At 37.5% G+C, this 23,005-nt stretch overlaps 1 protein-coding gene across 1 annotated transcript; it reads right to left on the minus strand.

Moving 5' to 3' along the window:
- Window positions 1-2,804: 2,804 nt before the first annotated feature.
- Window positions 2,805-3,833, minus strand: LOC131642955 (uncharacterized). Its single transcript, XM_058913112.1, has 2 exons — window positions 3,470-3,833; window positions 2,805-3,373 (listed from the first exon to the last, which is right to left on the minus strand). Exons 1-2 carry the CDS (start codon window positions 3,831-3,833, stop codon window positions 2,805-2,807), a joined length of 933 nt encoding a protein of 310 aa, XP_058769095.1.
- Between the last annotated feature and the right edge of the window lie 19,172 nt (window positions 3,834-23,005).

The following is a 23,005-nucleotide window of genomic DNA, read 5'->3' on the forward strand; positions in this document are numbered from 1 at the left end:
AGAGATCTTTCTCCTAACTCACCATAATCAAACAAACAAGCATTACATTTCATTTTAATTAAGTCTCCCATTTAGGATTTTTGAAACGCATGAGCTGGTAGTAGAACCCAGACATGTGGTAAATTTCCCTAATTTGGATGAGAATTTCATTTTAATTAAGTCTCCCACTTAGGATTTTTTTGAAAGGCATGAGCTGGTAGTAGAACCCAGACATGTAGCAACTTTCCCTAATTTGGTTGAGCATTTTTCTTTCATTCAAGACGCAGTCAACTGGTATACTTGCACATAAACAAGTAAGGTCCCCATCTTGAATGAAATGAATTCAGTTATTCTGTCACTTTAAAATGTTTATGGTGGAATAGTAGAAATGCCTCTCTGTAAAGATGATTTCATATCTCTTTATTGTAAACGGAGATTTAATTCAAAGCTTCAAGCAAGGCACCAAAAAAAACCATTTAAAATCCCTAATTAGTTCCCCGAACTACATTAAGCTCTGACTTCCATTAGGGATATGTAGGCATGAGGTTCACAAGGAATCTCAACGAGCTAATAAAATACCAAAAATAGTCAGTCAGTCTGTCTTTTTTTTTAAATCAATTCAATTCTCTCTCCTAACACAAAGGAGACAATTTCTTATTAATTAGCAGTAAACACAATCACAATGACATAGATAAGGTTCCCGTAGAGTACTACGGATATGTAGGGTGCTTAAACTCTCCCCTATGTATAACCGACCTCCCGGACTCCATAATTTCTAGTCTAGGTGAATCACCACACTTAGCAAACTCCTAGGGTTAATTTGAGATCTTTTTCCCCTCTCCTACTCATTAGGATAATTAAAAAGTTCGTGTGATATCGTAGGAAGAACTGAAACAAAATTCATCCTGCCACGGGCGCATTCTCCTTCCAAATTTCGCGTGAAGGATCTAGCGTGCCGTCCTCCCAAGTGAAATGGGGAGGTAAAAAAAATGACACCACAGGACCCCGAGTGAAAGTTAAGGGACGAAAAAGGGTATTTTGCCAAAGTGAGCAGACTTAGTCAACCTGTCCACTACCACCCATATAGAATTATATCCGCCTCGAGCACGAGGTAATCCCACAATGAAATCCATGGAGATAGAATCCCACTTCTACACCGGTATCTCCAACGATTGCAACATTCCGCCTGGTCGCTGATGTTCAATCTTAACATGTTGACACATAGGACATTGTGCTACGTACTCTGCAATTTCTTTCTTCATTCCCGGCCACCAAAAGTATTTCTTTAAATCTTGATACATTTTGGTCGATCCAGGATGAATAGAAAATTTACTCTTGCGGGCTTCATCGAGAATCAAACGCTTTAGTTCAAAATCATTTGGTATACACATCCTTCTCTTGAACAAAAGGATTCTGTCAGGTGCTCTAGTGAAGTCGAGCATGTTCTCTCTTGCTTGCAATTGCTCGTCATATCCTTGAGCCACTCGAATCATCTCTCGCAGTTTGTTCTGAATACTCAAGTTTCTAATCAGTACACCATTGGGTGTCCAATCGAACTGGAGGTTGAGGTTTCGAAAACTCTCTAAGAATCCATGCTCTAACATCATCAACTCTGCAATCCGAAATTCCTTCCTACTTAAGGCATCTGCTACCTTATTAGCCTTCCCTGGATGGTATTTCAGTTTGAAATCATAATCCTTAAGATACTCCATCCATCCTCTTTGTCGCATGTTCAACTTCTTGTAGTCAAAAAGGTACTTCAAGCTTTTATGATCACTGAACATCTCCAAGTGAACCCCATACAAGTAGTGTCGCCACACTTTGATTGCAAAGACTATTGGAGCAAGTTCAAGGTCATGGGTAGGATAATTCTCTTCATGAGATCTCAATTGTCGAGATGCATAAGCCACAACTTGACCGTCTTGCATCAATGCTCCGCCTAAGCCTTTCTTAGAAGCATCACAAAATACTCCGTAGGATCGGTTTGGGTCTGGAATTACTAACACAGGTGCGATAGTCAACTTCTTCTTAAGTTTCTGAAAACTCTTCTCACACTCAGAGTCCCACTCAAATGAAAATTCCTTTCGAGTAAGTTTCGTCAATGGTAGTGCTAACTTAGCAAATCCCATGATAAATCTCTGATAATAACCTGTCAAACCTAGGAAGCTTCTGACTTCTGTCACACTCTTTGCTCGATCCCAGTTCACCACTGCTTCTACTTTAGAAGGATCCACTGCCACGCCTCCCCCAGAGATGACGTGACCAAGGAAACTTACTTTGGATAGCCAAAATTCAAACTTACAGAAATTTGCATACAAATGTTTCTCTCTGAGAGTAGACAACACAATCCGCAAATGCTCTTCATGTTCTTCGGGAGAACGAGAATACACCAAGATGTCATCAATGAAGATCACCACAAACTGATCCAGGTACGGCTGGAAAATTTGATTCATTTAATCCATAAAAATCGATGGGGCATTAGTCACGCCAAAAGGCATAACTAAAAACTCGTAATGACCATACCGAGTCCTGAATGCAGTCTTAGGCACATCTGAGCTCTTTACCTGAATCTGATGATATCCCGACCTGAGATAAATCTTCGAGAACACACTGGCTCCTTTCAACTGATCTAGGAGGTCATCAATCAGCGGTAAGGGATATTTGTTCTTTATGGTAACTTTATTCAGCTGACGATAATCGATGCACAAGCGCATACTTCCGTCTTTCTTCTTTACCAAAAGAACAGGAGCTCCCCATGGAGAAACACTTGGTTGAATAAAATGCTTAGATAGAAGTTCTTCCAACTGGCTCTTCAATTCTCTGAGTTAAATAGGAGATATCCTATAAGGAGTGATGGAAACTGGGGCAGTACCAAGAACAAGATCAATTGAGAATTCTGCTTCCCTTTCCGGAGGAAGAGAAGTGATATCCTCAGGAAACACATCAGGAAATTCGCACACCACAAGGATCTCAGACAATACCACTCTTACAGAAGATTCTTTGGAAAGAACTAAAAGAAAATATCTTTCTTGGGAAAAGAGATAACTGACTGCGCTGGTCGTACCTTCTATCAACTTGGTAATTGCATCATCGGAAGAAGTCTCTTCAGCAGGAATGAATATGGTCTTTTCCTTACAACCAATATACACTGAATTAAGAGATAACCAAACCATCCCTAGAATGACATCGAGTATTTTGAGAGGTAAACAAATTAGATCGATCGAAAAATCACGTGCATTGAAAGATATTGAACAATCTTTACAAATCAGTCGGGCTTCCACTGTATCATCCGTTGCCGAAGAAATGATCATAGGATCGGGTAATGGAGTGACTTCCAAACCAAGTCGACAAACACACTCGGTAGAAATAAAGGAATGAGTAGCTCCACAATCAACTAAAACATATAAAGGTTGGTTGTTTACATAACACGTACCCGCAATGAGATTGTTGTTCCCTTTTGCCTTCCTTGCATCTTAGGTGTACACGCGACCTGCAGTCTTCTCAAGAGCCTTCTTTCTAGAACAATGCGGAGATATGTGACCCTGCTCGCCACATTCGTAACAAGTAACAGAAGTGGGTTTGCACTCCCCGGTATGTCTCTTCTTGCACTTGTGACAATAAGGAGGTGGAGCCGATTGGTCTCCATATCCTTGCTTCTTCTTTGATGGAGAACTAATGGGCTTCAAGTGCTGGGTAGATCTCCCTTGGTCTCTAAAATTAGTCCTATTTTGGTTCCTCTCTTCTTGAACCCTCTTCAAGTTATTCTCCGCAACATAGCATTGCCTCAAACATTCAGCATATGTAGCGAACTCCCTCTTAGACACACTATGAGCAATGTCGGCCCTCAAACCCATCAAGAATTGATCAATCTTCCATACCTCATCAGGAGACTAAACAACCTCTCGAGAGTAATGAGCCATATCTTCAAACTTCTCAGCATACTTAGAAACTGACAAGTTGCCTTTCTTGAAGTTCTAGAACTCTCTTTCTCTTTGGGTCAGAACACTTTTAGGTAAATACTTCTCCAGAAATGCCGCCTTCAAATGATGCCAGCCTTAGGAATCTCCTAGGTAGTTAAATAGGTGGATGCGGTATTCCACCATCTAAGAGCCGGTCTGTGGTGTCGTTTTCTTTTACCTCCCCGTTTCACTTGGGAGGACGGCACGCTAGACCCTTCACGCAAAATTTGGAAGGAGAATGCGCCCGTGGTGGGATGAATTTTGTTTCAGTTCTTCCTACGATATCACACGAACTTTCTTATTTGTCCTACGAGTAGGAAAGGGGAAAAAAGATCTCAACTAAACCCTAGGAGTTTGCTAAGTGTGGGGATTTCACCTAGACTAGAAATTCTGGAGTCCGGGGGGTCGGTTATACATAGGGAAGTGTTTAAACACCCTACATATCTGTAGTACTCTACAGGAACCTTCTCTGTGTCATTTGTGTTTGTGTTTGCTGCTAATGATTGGGAAAGTTTCTCCTTTGTGTTAGGAGAAGGAATTGAATTATTTTGAAAAGACAGACAGATAGACAGACTGACTATTTTTGGTATTTTATTAGCTCGCTGAGATTCCTTGTGAACCTCATGCCTACATATCCCTAGTGGAAGTCAGAGCTTAATGTAGTTCGGGGAACTAACTAGGGAAATTAAAGTTTTTGGTGCCTTGCTTGAAGCTCAAGGTTGAAGCTTGGAATTAAATCTCTGTTTACAGTAAAGAGACATGAAATCATCTCTACAGAGAGGTATTAATACTATTCTACCACAAACATTTTGAAAGAGTGACAGAATAACTGAATTCATTTCATTCAAGAGGGAGACCTTACTTGGGTGTACAAGTATGCCAGTCAGATGCCTCTTAAATGAAAGAAAGATGCTCGTCCAAATTAGGGAAAGTTGTCACATGTCTGGGTTTTACTGCCAGCTCATGCCTTTCAAAATCCTAAATGGGAGACTTGATTAAAATTGAAATTGAAATTGAAATGTTTGTTTGTTTGAATGTGGTAGAGTAGTAAAAATATCTATCTATAGAGATAAGCTATGTCTATCTACTGTATAAAAGATTTGACTTTAGCTGGCTTGAATGAGGCCCAAGCTTGAGGCTTTTTGATTGATTAATTAATGATTATTTGACTCTGGGAGATGACTCCACTGGGGGTTAATTACAGGGTATTTTTATGTTCTGTACAAAGCCCAGAATTGAGGCTGACTCTGTTTAGGGAGACTCTATTTGTGTGCCTTGTACAAAGCCCAAGGTTGTGGCTGACTGCTGAGAAAATTGGGTTTTTTATACTATGACTCTAGTTAGGGAAAACATTATTTTCTGCCTTGTACAAAGCCCAAGGTTGTGGCGGACTCTTTTTTTTTAATGAATTGAGTATGGATGACTCTATGGGGAAAGATCCTAGGTGTTAGGAATCTTTGACACATGAAAATATGGTTTATATGCCTTGTACAAAGCCCAAGGTTGTGGCTACTGAGTAATGAAGAACTCGCTGGGGAGACTCTATTATCTGCCTTGTACAATGCCCAAGGTTGAGGCTGACTCTTGACGGGGGAGTTTTATTGTTTAGGTGCCTTGTATGAAGCCCAAGGTTGAGGCTAACTGTTTTTGTTGGTTTTGACTCTACTGGAGATTAAAAAAGACTGTTTTTCTTTGGAAGCTAACCCTTTCCAGGGATTTTGACTCAGCTGGTGAATTTGTCTGTTAACAGACTGACTTTATCATGTTTTTTTGTTTGTTTTGGAGGCTGACCCTTTCCAGGGGTTTTTACTCTTTTGGGGAAATTATCTCCTAAGAGAAATGAACCTTTATTTTATTTATTAACTGATTTTTGGAGGCTAACCCTTTCCAGGGGTTTTTATTGAAATGAAGGAATGTGTGGAAGCTAACCCTTTCCAGGGATTTTTATATTTTAGACAGATGTTGGAGGCTAACCCTTTCCAGGGGTTTTTATTGAAATGATTAATTTGGGTAGCACTCCATTAATTATTAAGGATGAAAAGATTGGCAGAAAGATTATCTAGTGGAGACTTCTTGTTTAAAGCCCAAGATGAAGGCTGACTCAATGCTGAGGATGACCAAAACATGGATCCTAGACTCTACTGAGGAAGATTGATGAAGATAAGGGTGACAGAGACTGTCCATGTCTCTCATTCCAAAAGGTGTACTCAATGTAAAATTGAGACAAACTTAGCTTGTTTAAAGTCTGGTTTAAATTGGAAGAAACTCACCAGGGTAGGCTAATAGGTGACTAAAGACCTGTTCCTATGTTTATAAGAAACCTGATGGGTCCTTGTATACAAGCTCAAGAGGAAGCTGGAAATGCTTTTAAGAAGCCTGTGGGTCCTTGTACAAAGCCCAAGAGGAGGCTAATCGAGGGTCCTTGTTATAGCACAAGAGAAAGCTATGTAGTTTTGAACTTATTTTGGCTCTAAGCAAATGGGTAAGAGGTTTCACCGGGAATAATTCCTCTTTGGGTGGATGTGTCCTATTATTTTTGGATTCTAAGGTTTTTGCCAAGATGTTTCACCGGGAATAATTCATCTTGGTGGTTTGGACTACAGATCTCTAATTAGGAAAGAGCCTTCACCGGGAAGACATTCTCAATCCTAGGTCATATTCCTAATATATATATAGTTTAACTGTCCTAGGGTTTACACTCAAACGTAGTTCTAAACTAATATATATGCACAGTTTATATTTGACAGTAATTTAAACAAAGACTGCAAATTGAAAGCTTGTAAAGCCTAACCTGGATGGAGTGGAGGCCTTTGAAGAAGTATGTACAGAGCCTCAACAGTAATTTTGTGGATAACAGTTGAATGTACTTATGATAAACAGTTAATGATTTTTGAAAACAGAAGAAGTGAAGATGGACAAAGGTCACATAGGTATCTGAAGAGTTTCACCGGGAATAATGCCCTTCAAATACCAGAAGAATGTTTTGAAAACAGAAAGGAGATTTTGAAAATACAGTTTTGAAAACAAGCTAAGAAAAGAAGGTGTTTGGGACTTACACTCTATTAGAGGCCCAGTACTTTACAGTACTGGTTATAAAAGCAATTTGAAAATGATTTGTGATTTTTGAATGATTACTGTTGTGAAAACAGTTGATTATTGATTTGAAATGACTTTCTGTTTATGAAAAACAGTTGAAAAGTTTTAGGCTTACCTCGAAGAATGAGAAAATTGGATTTCTGAGTTTGAGGTGTTACCTTGATCCTCAAATGATATGCTTGGAATAAATTAGGATCTCAACAGATGTTTAGCATCCACACCAGCAGAAAAGAAACGTCGGATAAGCTCACAGCTTACAGTATTTCATGATCTTCTAGTAATTGTTTAAGGACTCCTGCAGCAAATGGTAGACCAAACAAACAGACAATCCAAATGACAACAGAGAAATAATCTCTAAGTTTTGGATGAAGTGAGAAAATTCAAGTAATATGCAACAGTAATCAAATAGAAATTTAAATGATTGACTACACAAAAATTCTATGAAAATATCAAATTAATCTAAGAAAATATTTTTGTAGTTTTATGAAAAGAAGAAAATAATTAGAAATATAATTATAAATATGCATATAATATATATTTTTTTGGCATTTTTAATAAGGATTTAAAAAAATCAAACTAAATCCTATATTAAATTAAAATACTAAAGTCATTTTTTATGAAAGTATTTAAAGAAAAATTAGAAGAGAATTAGTTAAAATAAAAACTAATTAAATGGGCCAGGGGTTCAAAACCCGGATGGGGGTGCAACCCAAATGATTAAAAGCTGAAGCTGAATGAATAATAATAAAAAAAGAAGTTGGGCCGGACCGGGTCGGGTCAGTGTGACCCGGATCCGCCCTTTACTAGAAAGCAAGGAATGGGTTAAGAAACCCTATCAAAAAAAATGAGGCAGCGCCTCTGTATCTTTCTTGTTTTCCCTTCACGATAAAACAAAATCCAGAAGAACAAACTCTCCTCTCTCTTGCTCATTCATGGCTCTCTCTTGCTCGAAAAAAAAATCAACGAAGCTTTCACTCGGTTTTTCTCTCGCTCAGTCGATGATCTCTCTCCGTGAATCGCTCTCTACTTTCAGTCAACAACAAGAACGAAGACGACAACCTCAGCGTCAACCATTGGTTCTCTCTCGGCCTCTCTTCACTCATGGTTGAACAACGACAACAAATTGAAGCCCTCTCTTTCGACCTTAGCTCACGGCGGCCATGGGAGAGAAGCTTGAAGAAGCTCAGATACCTACGAATCCAGGTATCTTCTTACTCAAATTTTCGTTTCTATTTTCTCTTTGATGATAGCTCAATGATTACTTTCTCTCTGTTTCAATTTTGCCCGCGGTGAACAAAAACAAAAGCTACTGGCCTCTTTGATTGAAGACAAACTCAAGGTTTGTTCTTCAATTTTGTTATCATGATACCAGCAGGTTCTTTTATGACACAGTAACAATAACATATGCTCTGTTTTTGTTATTTTCGTATGGTTAACAGAAACAACATATTTGCAGGAACAATTAATAATAATATCGAGAGTAAGGGCAGAAACGATTTACCCGCGGCGAGGAGGATTTCGCCGGTTTAATTGTTGTGGTACGTTCCCTTGTTCCTTCTGCTTGCTGCGATTTGTTGTTACTGAATTTCTGGGCTTTCTGTTGTTGAACTCTTTGAATGGTTGTGAGTTGCAATTCTGGACTTTTGCAATTGATTCTGAACCGTTGTATTGATGATGTCGCAACTGTTGTTGTTGCTGTAATTGATTCTGAATTTTTTTGCTTTTGTTTGAACAATTCAGAACCGTGGTGCAGCTGCTGCAAGTTTGTTGTTTGAAGGTGATGCAACCTCACTTCTTGGACTTGTGGGACAGCCTTTGGATATTAGGGATGCTCAAAGGTTGAGCTTGTTGGAAGTTGAAGACTTGAAGATGAAGATTCAAGCTTGTTGAAGGATGCTAGTAAGGTATGAAAAACTTACTTCTCTTCTCTCTTTTTTTTGTATCTTGTAGATGAAGTTCTTACTACTTCAACAAGACTTTTTTATGTGAAAGAAAACTTTGAAGTGTGAGAACTTTGTGTGTGTTCTCCGATTTCTCTTTATGTCCTATTTGGTTTACCTCTCCTCTATTTATAGAGGAAAAAGTGAGGGATAATTTTGGTCATTTTTGCACCCAAGCTTAGTCCTTAAGCTCACTTAATTGCTAAGTCTTCATCATTGCAAAGAATATTCTTTCCCAAATAATCATTGCAAAAATTTCTTTCATGCTAAGTTTGCTTAATGGCAAAGCTCCACAAGAAAATGCACATGGGAAAGAATATTATGCACATGGGATAGAATATATTATGCACATCTCTTGCAAATGAAAGTTCCACGACAATCTTGTCTTTATGTCATGGAATTTGTAGTCTCTAAGTATAGCATTTATGACATAATATATTCCTCTTTGACTTTGTTTGACTTTTGACTTTTTGACTTTGATTTGGGCTTTTGGGCCCCCTTGAATTATTTTTGTGAGACTTTTGCTAATTCCACCCTTTTTGTTTCTTTTTCATGTTGCATGAGAATTCTTGAAGGAAGAATAAAGAAACTTGGTCTTGAAGAATGGAAGCTTGAAGATTGAAGAATAAATTCAAGAAAACTTTGTATTTTTCATTTGTTGTAATTCTTGAACTTAAATATCTATGCAATTTTGGTTCATGCATTTCTTGAAAAATTGTGTAGAATTTGAATGTTGTATCTTGAATTTTGAATGAAGTTCTTTTTGTAATTCATTTGGGAATTTAGAACTTGTTCCATGTAAAAGAAATCCACTTTTGGATCTTCCTTTAGAATCTTGCATGAAATTGTGTATGAAACATGGAATTTGGATATTCTTAGAATGAATTTTTGAACTTTGCAAACTTTGAATGATCCATGGAGTTCTTGAATGGAAATTCCTTGAAGTGATGTGAAGAATATTTTTGCACCAATGAACTTGAATTCTTGAATTTATGGTTTTAAACCATACTTGGAAATAATCTTTCAACAAATGGACTAAAAGATAATTCTTGCAAATTCCATGAATTGTTTCAAACTTGTATCATCTTTCAAATAATCCATAAGAAACAATTTCTTCACCATGATGAATCCATAGGCCAAGAGTCGCGAAATAAATTCCAAACAAAATTCTTGAATCACACAAATGGCAATGGCGCCTTTAAATTGAAAACCTCCATGAGCATGAAATATTTTGCAAAGAATGAGTGAATAAATGCAGTCTCGATCATGGCTTCCAAACCGATCAAGAAACATTTTTTAATTTGACGTCAATGATGTGACATCTCAGGGGGGTCAAAAATTAGGGTATGACAGATGCCCCTATTTAAGTTTCTTTTATCTGGAGGGAGAGAGATTGATATCTCGATCTCTCCTGCGTGAAAGAGGCTTAAATATTAAAGAATGCCCGAATTTTGGGCGCTCCTGAGATGTTGTAATTGATAAAATCTTTGCATGACTTGTTCCCATTGTCGCACTTGGCGGGGGATGAGGAGACAAACTCCTGCAGAAATACTTGATGTGGATTCTGGCGAATGGATGGCAGTGTAGGATGCGCAATCCATCTTCTTCAACTAAGTGTTGATACTTAGAAAAAGGTAAACAACCTCCCCTTGTTTCGGATGTCCATATCTCGAAACTGGTCTTAGTTGTGTTTGGATAATATCTCAGATGAAGAGAAAATCTCCAAAGGTTTGTTTCCTCGTCAAACTTCTTATCAATGCTTGGAGATAAGATGCCATTTGACGGCTGTAGAGAAACTTCAAAGGTTTGTTTCCTCGTCAAACTTCTTACCATCGCTTGGAGGTAAGATGCCATTTGACGGCTGTAAAGAAACTTCAAAGGTTTGTTTCCTCGTCAAACTTCTTATCAGCGCTTGGAGATAAGATGCCATTTGACGGCTGTAAAGAAACTTCAAAGGTTTGTTTCCTCGTCAAACTTCTTACCATCGCTTGGAGATAAGATGCCATTTGACGGCTGTAAAGAAACTTCACCATCTTCCCTTTTGACTTGACGTCTTTGAAAGAATGTCATATGGCCTCATGATCTTTTGAGGGGCTAATGACTTTGTTTGAAGGCGGACGAACTGTTTTCGGGGTGAAAACTGCCATTCGTCAACTGATGCCTGGGGAATCAACAAACTGTTTTCCTAAGAGGAAAACTGCCATTCATCGACTCTGTGGGGGAGTTAAACATCCCAGAAACAGACAAACTGTTTGAAGAAACTGCCATTTGTCGATCTCTTGAGTATTTAACAGACAAACTGTCTTTTCTTGGGAAAAGACTACCATTTGTTGACTCTGTCATGAAAGAAAGTGAGCAAACTGTCTTCTGCTGAAAGAGACTGCCATTTGCTGACTTCTGGGGAAACAAACTGTCTTCTACTGGGAGAGACTGCCATTTGTCGACCCTGTCATGAAAGAAAGTGAGCAAACTGTCTTCTGCTGAAAGAGACTGCCATTTGCTGACTTCTGGGGAAACAAACTGTCTTCTACTGGGAGAGACTGCCATTTGTCGACCCTGCTGGAGAAAGTGAGCAAACTGTCTTCTGCTGAAAGAGACTGCCATTTGCTGACTGCTGGGGAAACAAACTGTCTTCTACTGGGAGAGACTGCCATTTGTCGACCCTGCTGGAGAAAGTGAGCAAACTGTCTTCTGCTGAAAGAGACTGCCATTTGCTGACTGCTGGGGAAACAAACTGTCTTCTACTGGGAGAGACTGCCATTTGTCGACCCTGCTGGAGAAAGTGAGCAAACTGTCTTCTGCTGAAAGAGACTGCCATTTGCTGACTGCTGGGGAAACAAACTGTCTTCTACTGGGAGAGACTGCCATTTGTAGACCCAATTACTGACTCCGCCGGGAATTATGAACTATCCTCTGGATGAAGACTATCGTTCATTGACTCCGCTGGGGAATGCGAAATAGACTATCTTATTCGAATAAGATTATCGAGTGTCGCTTTGCAGGGGAATCTCGGCTGAGGAATTCCAAAAGTGAACAAACTATCTCTTTGATGGAGACTGCCATCTGTTGACTTGCTTGGGGAGATCCTTGTGTATGAACTGTTATTCTCAAAGGAAAAAGTTTCTCCGGAACTTGCGTGGGAAACTTGAGTTCATGCCTTAATGACTTAGGCATTCACATGATCAAAGCCTGACTTGACTATGCAATTGTAATGTATGCATGAATATGATGACAAATAAAATGCAAAGTGAATGTGAATAGAATTGTCGCGGATGTAAAATCCTATGCTGCGACTTGAAATTCCTGTGGAGTAGAAGATGTCCTCTTCTTGTAGTTCGAACTCTGTTAGGGATATCTGATTATCAGTTGTCCGCTGTCCGAAGTGAGAAGTATGAATTGAAGTAAAGATCCGTCATCGGGAGATGTTCGCAAAGCGACCACATGGGGAAATCTTGGTTCCCGGAGTCTCAACCGTTCTCGGAGCAACTGTTTGCATTCTTCATATTGTTTGTAAACCTCAGAAAGAAATTTCACCTTTATTTTTGCAAGTAAATTCATTTTATTTTATGAAAACATTTGTTTCAAGAAAATGACTGTTTAAACTTAAAATGCATTTCAAGAAACTGAAAAAGACTAGATTGCAAAGAAAAGCACAAGGCTCAAATTATTATATATATGGAATGGTAATCAGCCAAATGCTCGATTCCATGGAGTATTTACAAAGTTGGAAATTGGTAATTTTTCGGGAAAAGGTGTGGTGGTCGTTTTCTTTACCTCCCCGTTTCACTTGGGAGGACGGCACGCTAGACCCTTCACGCGAAATTTGGAAAGGAGAATGCGCCCGTGGTGGGATGAATTTTATTTCAGTTCTTCCTACGATATCACACGAACTTTCTTATTTGTCCTACGAGTAGAAAAGGGAAAAAAAGATCTCAACTAAACCCTAGGAGTTTGCTAAGTGTGGGGATTTACACCTAGACTAGAAATTCTGGAGTCCGGGGGGTCGGTTATACATAGGGAAGTGTTTAAACACCCTACATATCTGTAGTACTCTACAGGAACCTTCTCTGTGTCATTGTGTTTGTGTTTATTGCTAATGATTGGGAAAGTTTCTCCTTTGTGTTAGGAGAAGGAATTGAATCGATTTGAAAAGACAGACAAACTGACTATTTTTGGTATTTTATTAGCTCGCTGAGATTCCTTGTGAACCTCATGCCTACATATCCCTAGTGGAAGTCAGAGCTTAATGTAGTTCGGGGAACTAACTAGGGAAATTAATGTTTTTTGGTGCCTTGCTTGAAGCTCAAGGTTGAAGCTTGGAATTAAATCTCTGTTTACAGTAAAGATACATGAAATTATCTCTACAGAGAGGTATTTGTACTATTCTACCACAAACATTTAAAGGAGTGACAGAATAACTGAATTCATTTCATTCAAGAGGGGGACCTTACTTGTGTGTGCAAGTATGCCAGTCAGATGCCTCTTAAATGAAAGAAAGTTGCTCGTCCAAATTAGGGAAAGTGTACAAGTCTGGGGATGTGCCAGAGCATGTCTTTCAGAGTCCTAAATGGGAGACTTTGATTGAAATTGAAATTGAAATGTTTGTTTGTTTGAATGTGGTAGAGTAGTAAAAATATCTCTCTGTAGAGATAAGCTATGTCTATCTACTGTATGAAAGATTTGACTTTAGCTGGCTTGTATGAGGCCCAAGCTTGAGGCTTTTTGATTGATTAATTAATATTATTGACTCTGGGAGATGACTCTACTGAGGATTAATTACAGGGTATTTTAGTGTTCTGTACAAAGCCCAGAATTGAGGCTGACTCTACTTGGAGAATGTTTATTTGATGGATTTTATTTGGTGTTCTGTACAAAGCCCAGAATTGAGGCTGACTCTACTGAGGGAGACTCTATTTATGTGCCTTGTATAAAGCCCAAGGTTGTGGCTGACTGTTGCTAGGGAAAACATTATTTTCTGCCTTGTACAAAGCCCAAGGTTGTGGCGGACTTTTAAATAAATGAATTGAGTATGGATGACTATATGGGGAAAGATCCTAAGGGTTAGGAATCTTTGACACATGGAAGTATGGTTTATCTGCCTTGTACAAAGCCCAAGGTTGAGGCTGCTAAGTGATGAAGAACTCACTGGGGAGACTCTATTATCTGCCTTGTACAATGCCCAAGGTTGAGGCAGACTTTTGACAGGGGGTTTTATTGTTTGGTGCCTTGTATGAAGCCCAAGGTTGAGGCTAACTGTTTTTGTTGGTTTTAACTCTACTGGAGATTAAAAAGACTGTTCTTCTTTGGAAGCTAACCCTTTCCAGGGATTTTGACTCAGCTGGTGAATTTGTCTGTTAAAAGACTGACTTTATGATGTTTTTTGGAGGCTGACCCTTTCCAGGGGTTTTGACTCTATTGGGGAAATTATCTCCTAAGAGAATGAAATCTATTTATTTTTTGACATTTTATTAATTGACTTTGGAGGCTAACCCTTTCCAGGGGTTTTTATTGAAATGATGGATTGATTTTAATTGACTTTGGAGGCTAACCCTTTCCAGGGAAATTTAATGATTGAAAAGTGGATGGCAGAAAGATTATCTAGTGAAGACTCTTTGTTTAAAGCCCAAGATGAAGGCTGACACATGCTGAGGATAAGCAAATATGGATCCTAGACTCTGCTAAGGAAGATTGATGAAGATAAGGGTGACAGAGACTGTCCATGTCTCTCATTCCAAAAATGTACTCAATGTGAAATTGAGACAAACTTAGCTTGTTTTAAAGTCTGGTTTAAATTGGAAGAAACTCACCAGGGTAGGCTAAAAGGTGACTAAAGACCTGTTCCTATGTTTATAAGAAACCTGATGGGTCCTTGTATACAAGCTCAAGAGGAAGCTGGAAATGCTTTTAAGAAGCCTGTGGGTCCTTGTACAAAGCCCAAGAGGAGGCTAATCGAGGGTCCTTGTTATAGCACAAGAGAAAGCTTATGTAGTTTTGAACTTATTTTGGCTCTAAGCAAATGGGTAAGAGGTTTCACCGGGAATAATTCCTCTTTGGGTGGATGTGTCCTATTTATTTGGATTCTAAGGTTTTTGCCAAGATGTTTCACCGGGAATAATTCATCTTGGGGGTTTGAACTACAGATCTCTAATTAGGAAAGAGCCTTCACCGGGAAGACATTCTCAATCCTAGGTCATATTCCTATAATATATATATAGTTTAACTGTCCTAAGGTTTATACTCAAACGTAGTTCTAAACTAATATATGCACAGTTTATATTTGACAGTAATTTAAATAAAGACTGTAAATTGAAAGCTTGTAAAGCCTAACCTGGATGGAGTGGAGGCCATTGAAGAAGTATGTACAGAGCCTCAACAGTAATTTTTGTTGTTTTGTTGATGACAGTTGAATATTTATGATAAACAGTTAATGGTTTTTGAAAACAGAAGAAGTGAAGATGGACAAAGGTCACATAGGTATCTGAAGAGTTTCACCGGGAATAATGCCCTTCAAATACCAGAAGAATGTTTTTGAAAACAGAAAGAAGATTTTGAAAATACAGTTTTGAAAACAAGCTAAGAAGAGAAGGTTTTTGGGACTTACACTCTATTAGAGGCCCAGTACTTTACAGTACTGGTGTAAAAGCAATTTGAAAATGATTTGGAATGATACAAGGTTTTGTTGTTTGAAAACCTTAATCATCCGTTTAATCAGAGATTGAAAACAGTTTTGAGAATTGACAAAAGTCAACTTAATTAAAGTAAAAATAAAGACTTTTTACTTAATTAAGACCTAAACAATTAGGGTTTTATCATAAACTTTATTTACAAAATAATTTAGGTTAAAACAAAGTGAAAATATGTATTAAAGTATTTAAGAAAACACCTAAAACATACTATTTTAAACCTAATAAAAATACATGAAATAAATAATATTTTTATGATTTTTTTGATTATTCACAAAGTAGGTATATTAAATAGCAAGTGTGTGAAAAATGAAGTCAAAAATGAATTAATTTGATAAGTTAAATAATTGGTTAAAGTTGTGAAGAAAATGAAGAGGAAAAGTGATAAAAAATAATGTTTTGGCCTCACCATGGTTTGAACCCACGCCCTTGAAGCCAACAATCAAAACACACACCAATCAGCCAACGCGCGCATGGTGTTATAGAAGGGAATCCATTGCAATATGTATGTTGTCTAATGCATAGAGGAGAAAAAAGAAATAAAATCAAAAGGTCTGGGGCGAGGGGGATTCGAACCCCAGACCTTGGGCACGCGCAACACACAAACACTCTTTACCACTGGGCTATAACGATTTAGTCGTTTATGAAACAACTACCATTCAAAATAAAATACACTTTAGCCCTGGATTTGAATTTTGCGCGCCACCACCATTGTTGTCTTCAACCTCTAGCTTTTGGATTTTTTGAATTTCTGAACTCTCTCAATTCTCAATCATTTGCAAAGATGTAAAGACCAAACTTGCTCTAAATTCTCTCACGATTTCAAATATGTAACTAACATGAATTTATATTAACTACATCTATTGAATTACCTAAAATACGTGAAGAACCCTAAAATTTCAAAATTAAATTAAATGACTATACTGAAAGATAAATGGATGATGATAGAGGGTTTTCAATCCTCTGATGATGCTGAACAAGATAGAATCGAGCTATTTCACAAAAGGTGCTTAAATTAGAGAGGTGAAGTTCAGAAACTTACCTCTGAAAATGGAGATCGTGAGGATGATTGAGAGCACCTGGGTTTGAATGAATGATCTCAATAGCTTCCCTGAGGCTCAATGATGCTAACTGGATGCTTATTGTAGCCTGAATCCTTCTGAATTGTTCTATGGACCTCCCTCGATTTGAGCTTCAAGTGGACATGGAGGTTGTTGAATCCTGAGTTACAGATGAGCTGCAGCCATCTGGTTAGCTTCACTATGACCTGAGGAGTGTGTCTGGATGATTGGCTTGCCTTGAAACCTTCTGAATCACTCCATGGACCTCCAACTGCAAGTGCTCCAAAGTGAGAGCAACAATGGTGTTCCTCCACCTACAGAAGTGATCCAGGTGCTTGGATCACCTCAAATGACCTCCCTTGAGATGTTAGAATGCTCACTTCCCAAAGATATGCTTTGGTTTGAAGAAATCGATTCTTCTTGCCAAAGAACTTTGAAAAACAATGAACAAGAGGAGAGAAGGAGAAAGCAAGTAATATGGTTGCTTTGGTGTGTTTTTGAATGAGAATGAGGCCTCTATTTATAGGCAAATGGATCAGTATAGCTGCAGAGGAGTGAGCTTCCTTAGTGAGGGAGTTTTGGTTTCTTAGCCATGAAGAAATTCAAGGAATATCCTAAGTGCAATGATGAGTTCTTTGATACCACTCCCTAGCCATCGGTTTTGCTTGATCTTAGGGGACCAAATGGCTACAGAAATGAGTTCCAATTGGTTGGGAGAAGATTCCTTTGATGAATCACCAATTTGTCATAAATTCAAAAAATGCAACCATTACATAATCACATGCCTTTGTTTTTGGAATCTTCTCTAATCCTTATGCAATGATGATTTTGGATGCATGGCATGTTTTCAGATGTGTTATGGGTCGTGTAGCATCCATAAGAGAGGTTATTTGCACAAAATTTGCAAAGTCCAAAAGTGTCCATGACCTATAATTTTACTTCATGAGGCCAACTTTGAACAAGCATAACTCCTAGCTCAAATTGAATTTGGAGAAGGTTGAACACAATTTGGAAAGCCCTAAACATCTACTTCAAATCATTAGTTTATGTCTTCTTCAGAATCATTTAGGAAATTTGTGAAAAATGAGCCCAAAGATGTAAGATGTTGTTTTATTTTGCAAGATCTACAACTTTCATGTTGGAAGTTTTTTGAGTTGTGTAGGTGAAATTTTGAGATCTCACCATGCCTTCAAAAACCCTAATTCCCGACTTTTCGCTCCTTGATGAATTTCTTTGAATTTCTTTGGTCAAATGACTTTGACATCCATATATTGATGATATTGATCTTTGAAAGTCATTTTTTGACAAAAAACCTTAAAAGTCAATGATGATCCTTCACAGTTGACTTTTTCCTGACAAAGTGAATTTTTGGGCTTTTGTGTAGAAATAGGATCTTCTCCACAAATGGATGATATAAATGGATTATATGGAGGTAGTAGAGATCCTTGAATCATGTCTTGAGTTTTGGATTCATGCCCTGATCAGAAGTCAACTATCTTGGTGAATTAGGTCAAAACCCTAATTTGTCGACCATGTGAAAGTAATGACTGTAGACTTTGAATTGAAGTGTGATGTCCAGTAGACCTTGTAATATGAGTTATTTGAAGATGATTGATGTCTTTGAATGACCCTCTGAGGTTTTTTAGGGTTTCCCAAATGTGATCCCTGATTTCAGTCCTTGATAGGCTCAGAACCCTAGTCTGGCGACCTGAGTAAACCTATACTCATATGACTGGATGTCTAATCAATTATAGATGAGAAAAGTGAAGTCCTTGAGCCTCATGATTGTATTAGGGACTAATCCTTGTATTGATTGATCCTTTGCCTGAGCTTTCTTGTCTTTGAGCATCCTCGATTAGGTACCAGATGGAGAAATGACTGCTCTGGGTACTTGTCTTGACCTGATGAAAAATCCTGAAGATATGTCATCTCAGGGGGGGTCAAAAATCAGGGTATGACAAAAGGGCTACGATGAAACGTGACGACCGTTATCTTTCCCTTTCACTCCAAGTTGCGCTGTATCCGTGCTTCGTAGAAGATGACCTACTGCTGATGAACACTCCGCTATGGATTTTGAATGATCAAGTTTTGTCCTGAACACAGTTACTTGCCATATATCCCTAACTTTTGCGCAAATGTTGAATAGTATATTCAAGGCAAATATTTTTAAATCGTATCCACAGAGATTGGGTGATATTACCGCCGTTCTATAGTTACTATTATTTTAAGTTCGAAAGATAACAAAGTTGTTTTGTTTTGAAAAGCTATTTGTTCTAATTAAGACAATTATAAGACAAGAGAATAAAACTTGTTTCAATAATAAAAGATTGACAAGATTGGTTTAGGTTTCACTATTCCTATCTTCTATGTGACTTTAACAACTAATGCATAACTTCAATAGCAATGAAAATGTTCTAGTATCCTCTCAACAATGTTTATGTCTAAACAAGGTTGTGAAAGTTAATATATTAATCTTTAGATGATCTCTCACTCTAACTATCAATACATTAAGCTTGATTGATTGATACAAATAGAAAAGTGGCAAATAAATCTATCTCTAGCATTTATCCACTACTTGACAAAATGTTGTAGAACAAGACTTGAAATATATTTCTCAATCATAAATCAAATCTAAATATGAAATATAACACAACAACATTCATCCATTTCAATACTAATGAAGTTCATACAAAAGTGTTAGAGGAAATACATAGTTAACAAGAATAGCTACTACCTCCAATCTTGCCAAAGTGGGATTTAGCTACTCATCACCATGGTTGATAACAAGAACAATGAAGAAGAAGCTATGAGCATCAATCTCTCACAAAGGTGCCAACTTTTCTCTCCAAAACCCTAATCTCAATGTGTGGTGTACAATAGAATAGAATGTTTTATTTCCCCTTTTTATCTCCCTAAATAACCCCTAATTCGTACTAACTTTTAATCTTCAAAAGATAAACCCTTTCTCATGACAAGTGGCAACCAAATAAAAGAACAAATTCTGCAGCGCACTGTTTGCGGGGCAAACAGGGAATCTTTTGCCACATCAGTTTCACTTCAAAACTGGACTTGTTCAGCATCAATCAGTTTGCGGGGCAAAGGATGTTTGCGGGGCAAACAGGCTTCATCAGCACTTCCTTCTATTCCAAGTCTTCAAGTAATTCCTCTTTGCTTCCATGAGCTTCAAACTTAATTAAATCACTACAAAACTAACAAACATGTGAAATAACAATTCAAATGAACTAAAACTTAACAAACTTGCAAAATTATTAAATTGTACGAATAAAAGTGTGATTATTGAATGAAAAGTGGTTAAAGAGACCAAAAACAATATATGAAAATTAGTACTATTTGGTCCCTAACAACTCTCCCCAACTTACCATTTTGTTTGTCCCTAAACAAAAATTCACAAGAGTAGCAAAAGCAATGCACAAGAGAATGATGAAAAGTTAACCGAACACTCAAGTGGCTCAAAAGTATAAGTCTTTTCAAAGTACAATCACCACAATGCTAAAACAAAGCATGAGAAAGAATGATGGCAAAGTGCAAATTATTATCAAGAAATTCCAAAAGGGACATGTCAAAATTGAATCAAACCTACACACACATCAAAGTAATGATGAATACAAAAGGGTTCACTTTCACTCATCCGGGCATTTAAATCAACAACAACTCAAATCATACTTTCACCACAACAAGTTCAAAATTAAGTGCAAAGTGAGAATCAAGAGGGCTTTCATAGGTTGTAATGTGGCTTGGGTTACAAAGAAAGGGTTTTATTAAAGGGAAATTAACAAAAATGCCTATCCTAAGGGAGCATTCCTATCAATTCATTTAACAAAAATACTTGCTTGAATCCCCTTTTCTTTCTTTTTCTCTTTCTTTCTTTTTCTTTTCTTTCTCTTTTTTTTTTCAATATTTTTCAACAACACAAAACGGGAACAATTTTTCCTTTTCTTGCCCCAAATTTTCAAAATGTGTTGTTCTTTTCTTATTACCACAAAACTTCTAAGTACCACTTTTTCATTTTTTTTTTTTCAATCAACTCTCCCCAACTTTAGGATTCAAACCATAATAGATACAACAATGCTCCCTACATAGACATAGGCACAAGGCAAAATTTGCAACCATTGCGGTTGAGGGTTTTAATGAAAGAACAAAAAAAATTAGGATTCACATACAAAATTTTTTCAATAATCACATGAATCCTAATAAGCTCAAAGGGGTTGACTAAGAATCACTCCTCACAAGGTTAATTGATTTAACTTTTTGGTCAAGTGGTTTTTCTCAAATTCAAACAATGCCTCTATCACTTTCACACTTTTCACAAACAAGAAAATGCATGGTTTAGCATGATAAAAATGAGTTGAAATAAATTCCGGTATCCCGCATTTAGTGCACAATGGAAAGTTTCCTCACTTGGCTAAGTTCTAAATTTTGATTCAAAAATGAAATGTGACTTAAGGAATTTATGCTAAACAATTTGCACACACCATCAACTAACCATGTTAAGTTTAGAGAGCGATAAAGTGTACCTTGATTTTCCCTGGCAACGGCGCCAATTTGTTGAATAGTATATTCAAGGCAAATATTTTTAAATCGTATCCACAGAGATTGGGTGATATTACCGCCGTTCGATAGTTACTATTATTTTAAGTTCGAAAGATAACAAAATTGTTTTGTTTTGAAAAGCTATTTGTTCTAATTAAGACAATTATAAGACAAGAGAATAAAACTTGTTTCAATAATAAAAGATTGACAAGATTGGTTTAGGTTTCACTATTCCTATCTTCTATGTGACTTTAACAACTAATGCATAACTTCAATAGCAATGAAAATGTTCTAGTATCCTCTCAACAATGTTTATGTCTAAACAAGGTTGTGAAAGTTAATATATTAATCTTTAGATGATCTCTCACTCTAACTATCAATACATTAAGCTTGATTGATTGATACAAATAGAAAAGTGGCAAATAAATCTATCTCTAGCATTTATCCACTACTTGACAAAATGTTGTAGAACAAGACTTGAAATATATTTCTCAATCATAAATCAAATCTAAATATGAAATATAACACAACAACATTCATCCATTTCAATACTAATGAAGTTCATACAAAAGTGTTAGAGGAAATACATAGTTAACAAGAATAGCTACTACCTCCAATCTTGCCAAAGTGGGATTTAGCTACTCATCACCATGGTTGATAACAAGAACAATGAAGAAGAAGCTATGAGCATCAATCTCTCACAAAGGTGCCAACTTTTCTCTCCAAAACCCTAATCTCAATGTGTGGTGTACAATAGAATAGAATGTTTTATTTCCCCTTTTTATCTCCCTAAATAACCCCTAATTCGTACTAACTTTTAATCTTCAAAAGATAAACCCTTTCTCATGACAAGTGGCAACCAAATAAAAGAACAAATTCTGCAGCGCACTGTTTGCGGGGCAAACAATGTTTGCGGGGCAAACAGGGAATCTTTTGCCACATCAGTTTCACTTCAAAACTGGACTTGTTCAGCATCAATCAGTTTGCGGGGCAAAGGATGTTTGCGGGGCAAACAGGCTTCATCAGCACTTCCTTCTATTCCAAGTCTTCAAGTAATTCCTATTTGCTTCCATGAGCTTCAAACTTAATTAAATCACTACAAAACTAACAAACATGTGAAATAACAATTCAAATGAACTAAAACTTAACAAACTTGCAAAATTATTAAATTGTACGAATAAAAGTGTGATTATTGAATGAAAAGTGGTTAAAGAGACCAAAAACAATATATGAAAATTAGTACTATTTGGTCCCTAACAGCAAACTACCCCTTTCGGGTTTTAAGTCTACCGGGATTGATTATTATTTTTTATGTCTCTAATTTTTGCCTGAATCGCCCTTTCGGGTTTTCGATTCACCGAGACGCTCTTTTTTGCCTAAGCCGCTCTTTGCGAGTTTTCAACTTAGCGAGCTGTTCTTTTGTTTATTTAGGCGAAGTATTTCTTGACTGCGTCGACGTTCACAGGACGGGTGAATTCTTCTCCATCCATAGTCGTGAGTATTAAGGCTCCTCCGGAGAAAGTTCTCTTGACCACGTAGGGGCCGTCATAATTGGGAGTCCACTTCCCTCTCGAATCTGTGAGAAAAGATTGAATCTTTTTGAGTACAAGGTCGCCTTCTTTGATCGTGCGAGGTCGAACCTTTTTGTCGAAAGCTTTCTGACAATCGTCTGTCCAGACGCAACTTCGATTTTTCCGTAGAGGTTTGAAAATAGGAGCGCAAGTTGCTGTCATGAG

The sequence above is a fragment of the Vicia villosa genome, unplaced genomic scaffold (assembly GCF_029867415.1).
Source record: "Vicia villosa cultivar HV-30 ecotype Madison, WI unplaced genomic scaffold, Vvil1.0 ctg.006202F_1_1, whole genome shotgun sequence".
NCBI lineage: Eukaryota > Viridiplantae > Streptophyta > Magnoliopsida > Fabales > Fabaceae > Vicia > Vicia villosa.

Bases quoted from the DNA above. Each gene is read 5' to 3' on its own strand.
- LOC131642955 (XM_058913112.1), bottom strand. From the start codon at position 3,833: ATGGGTTTGAGGGCCGACATTGCTCATAGTGTGTCTAAGAGGGAGTTC. The intron at 3,374-3,469 runs GTCGCGTGTACA...TATATGTTTTAG, and splicing joins GGCTCTTGAGAAGACTGCAG to TTGATTGTGGAGCTACTCAT.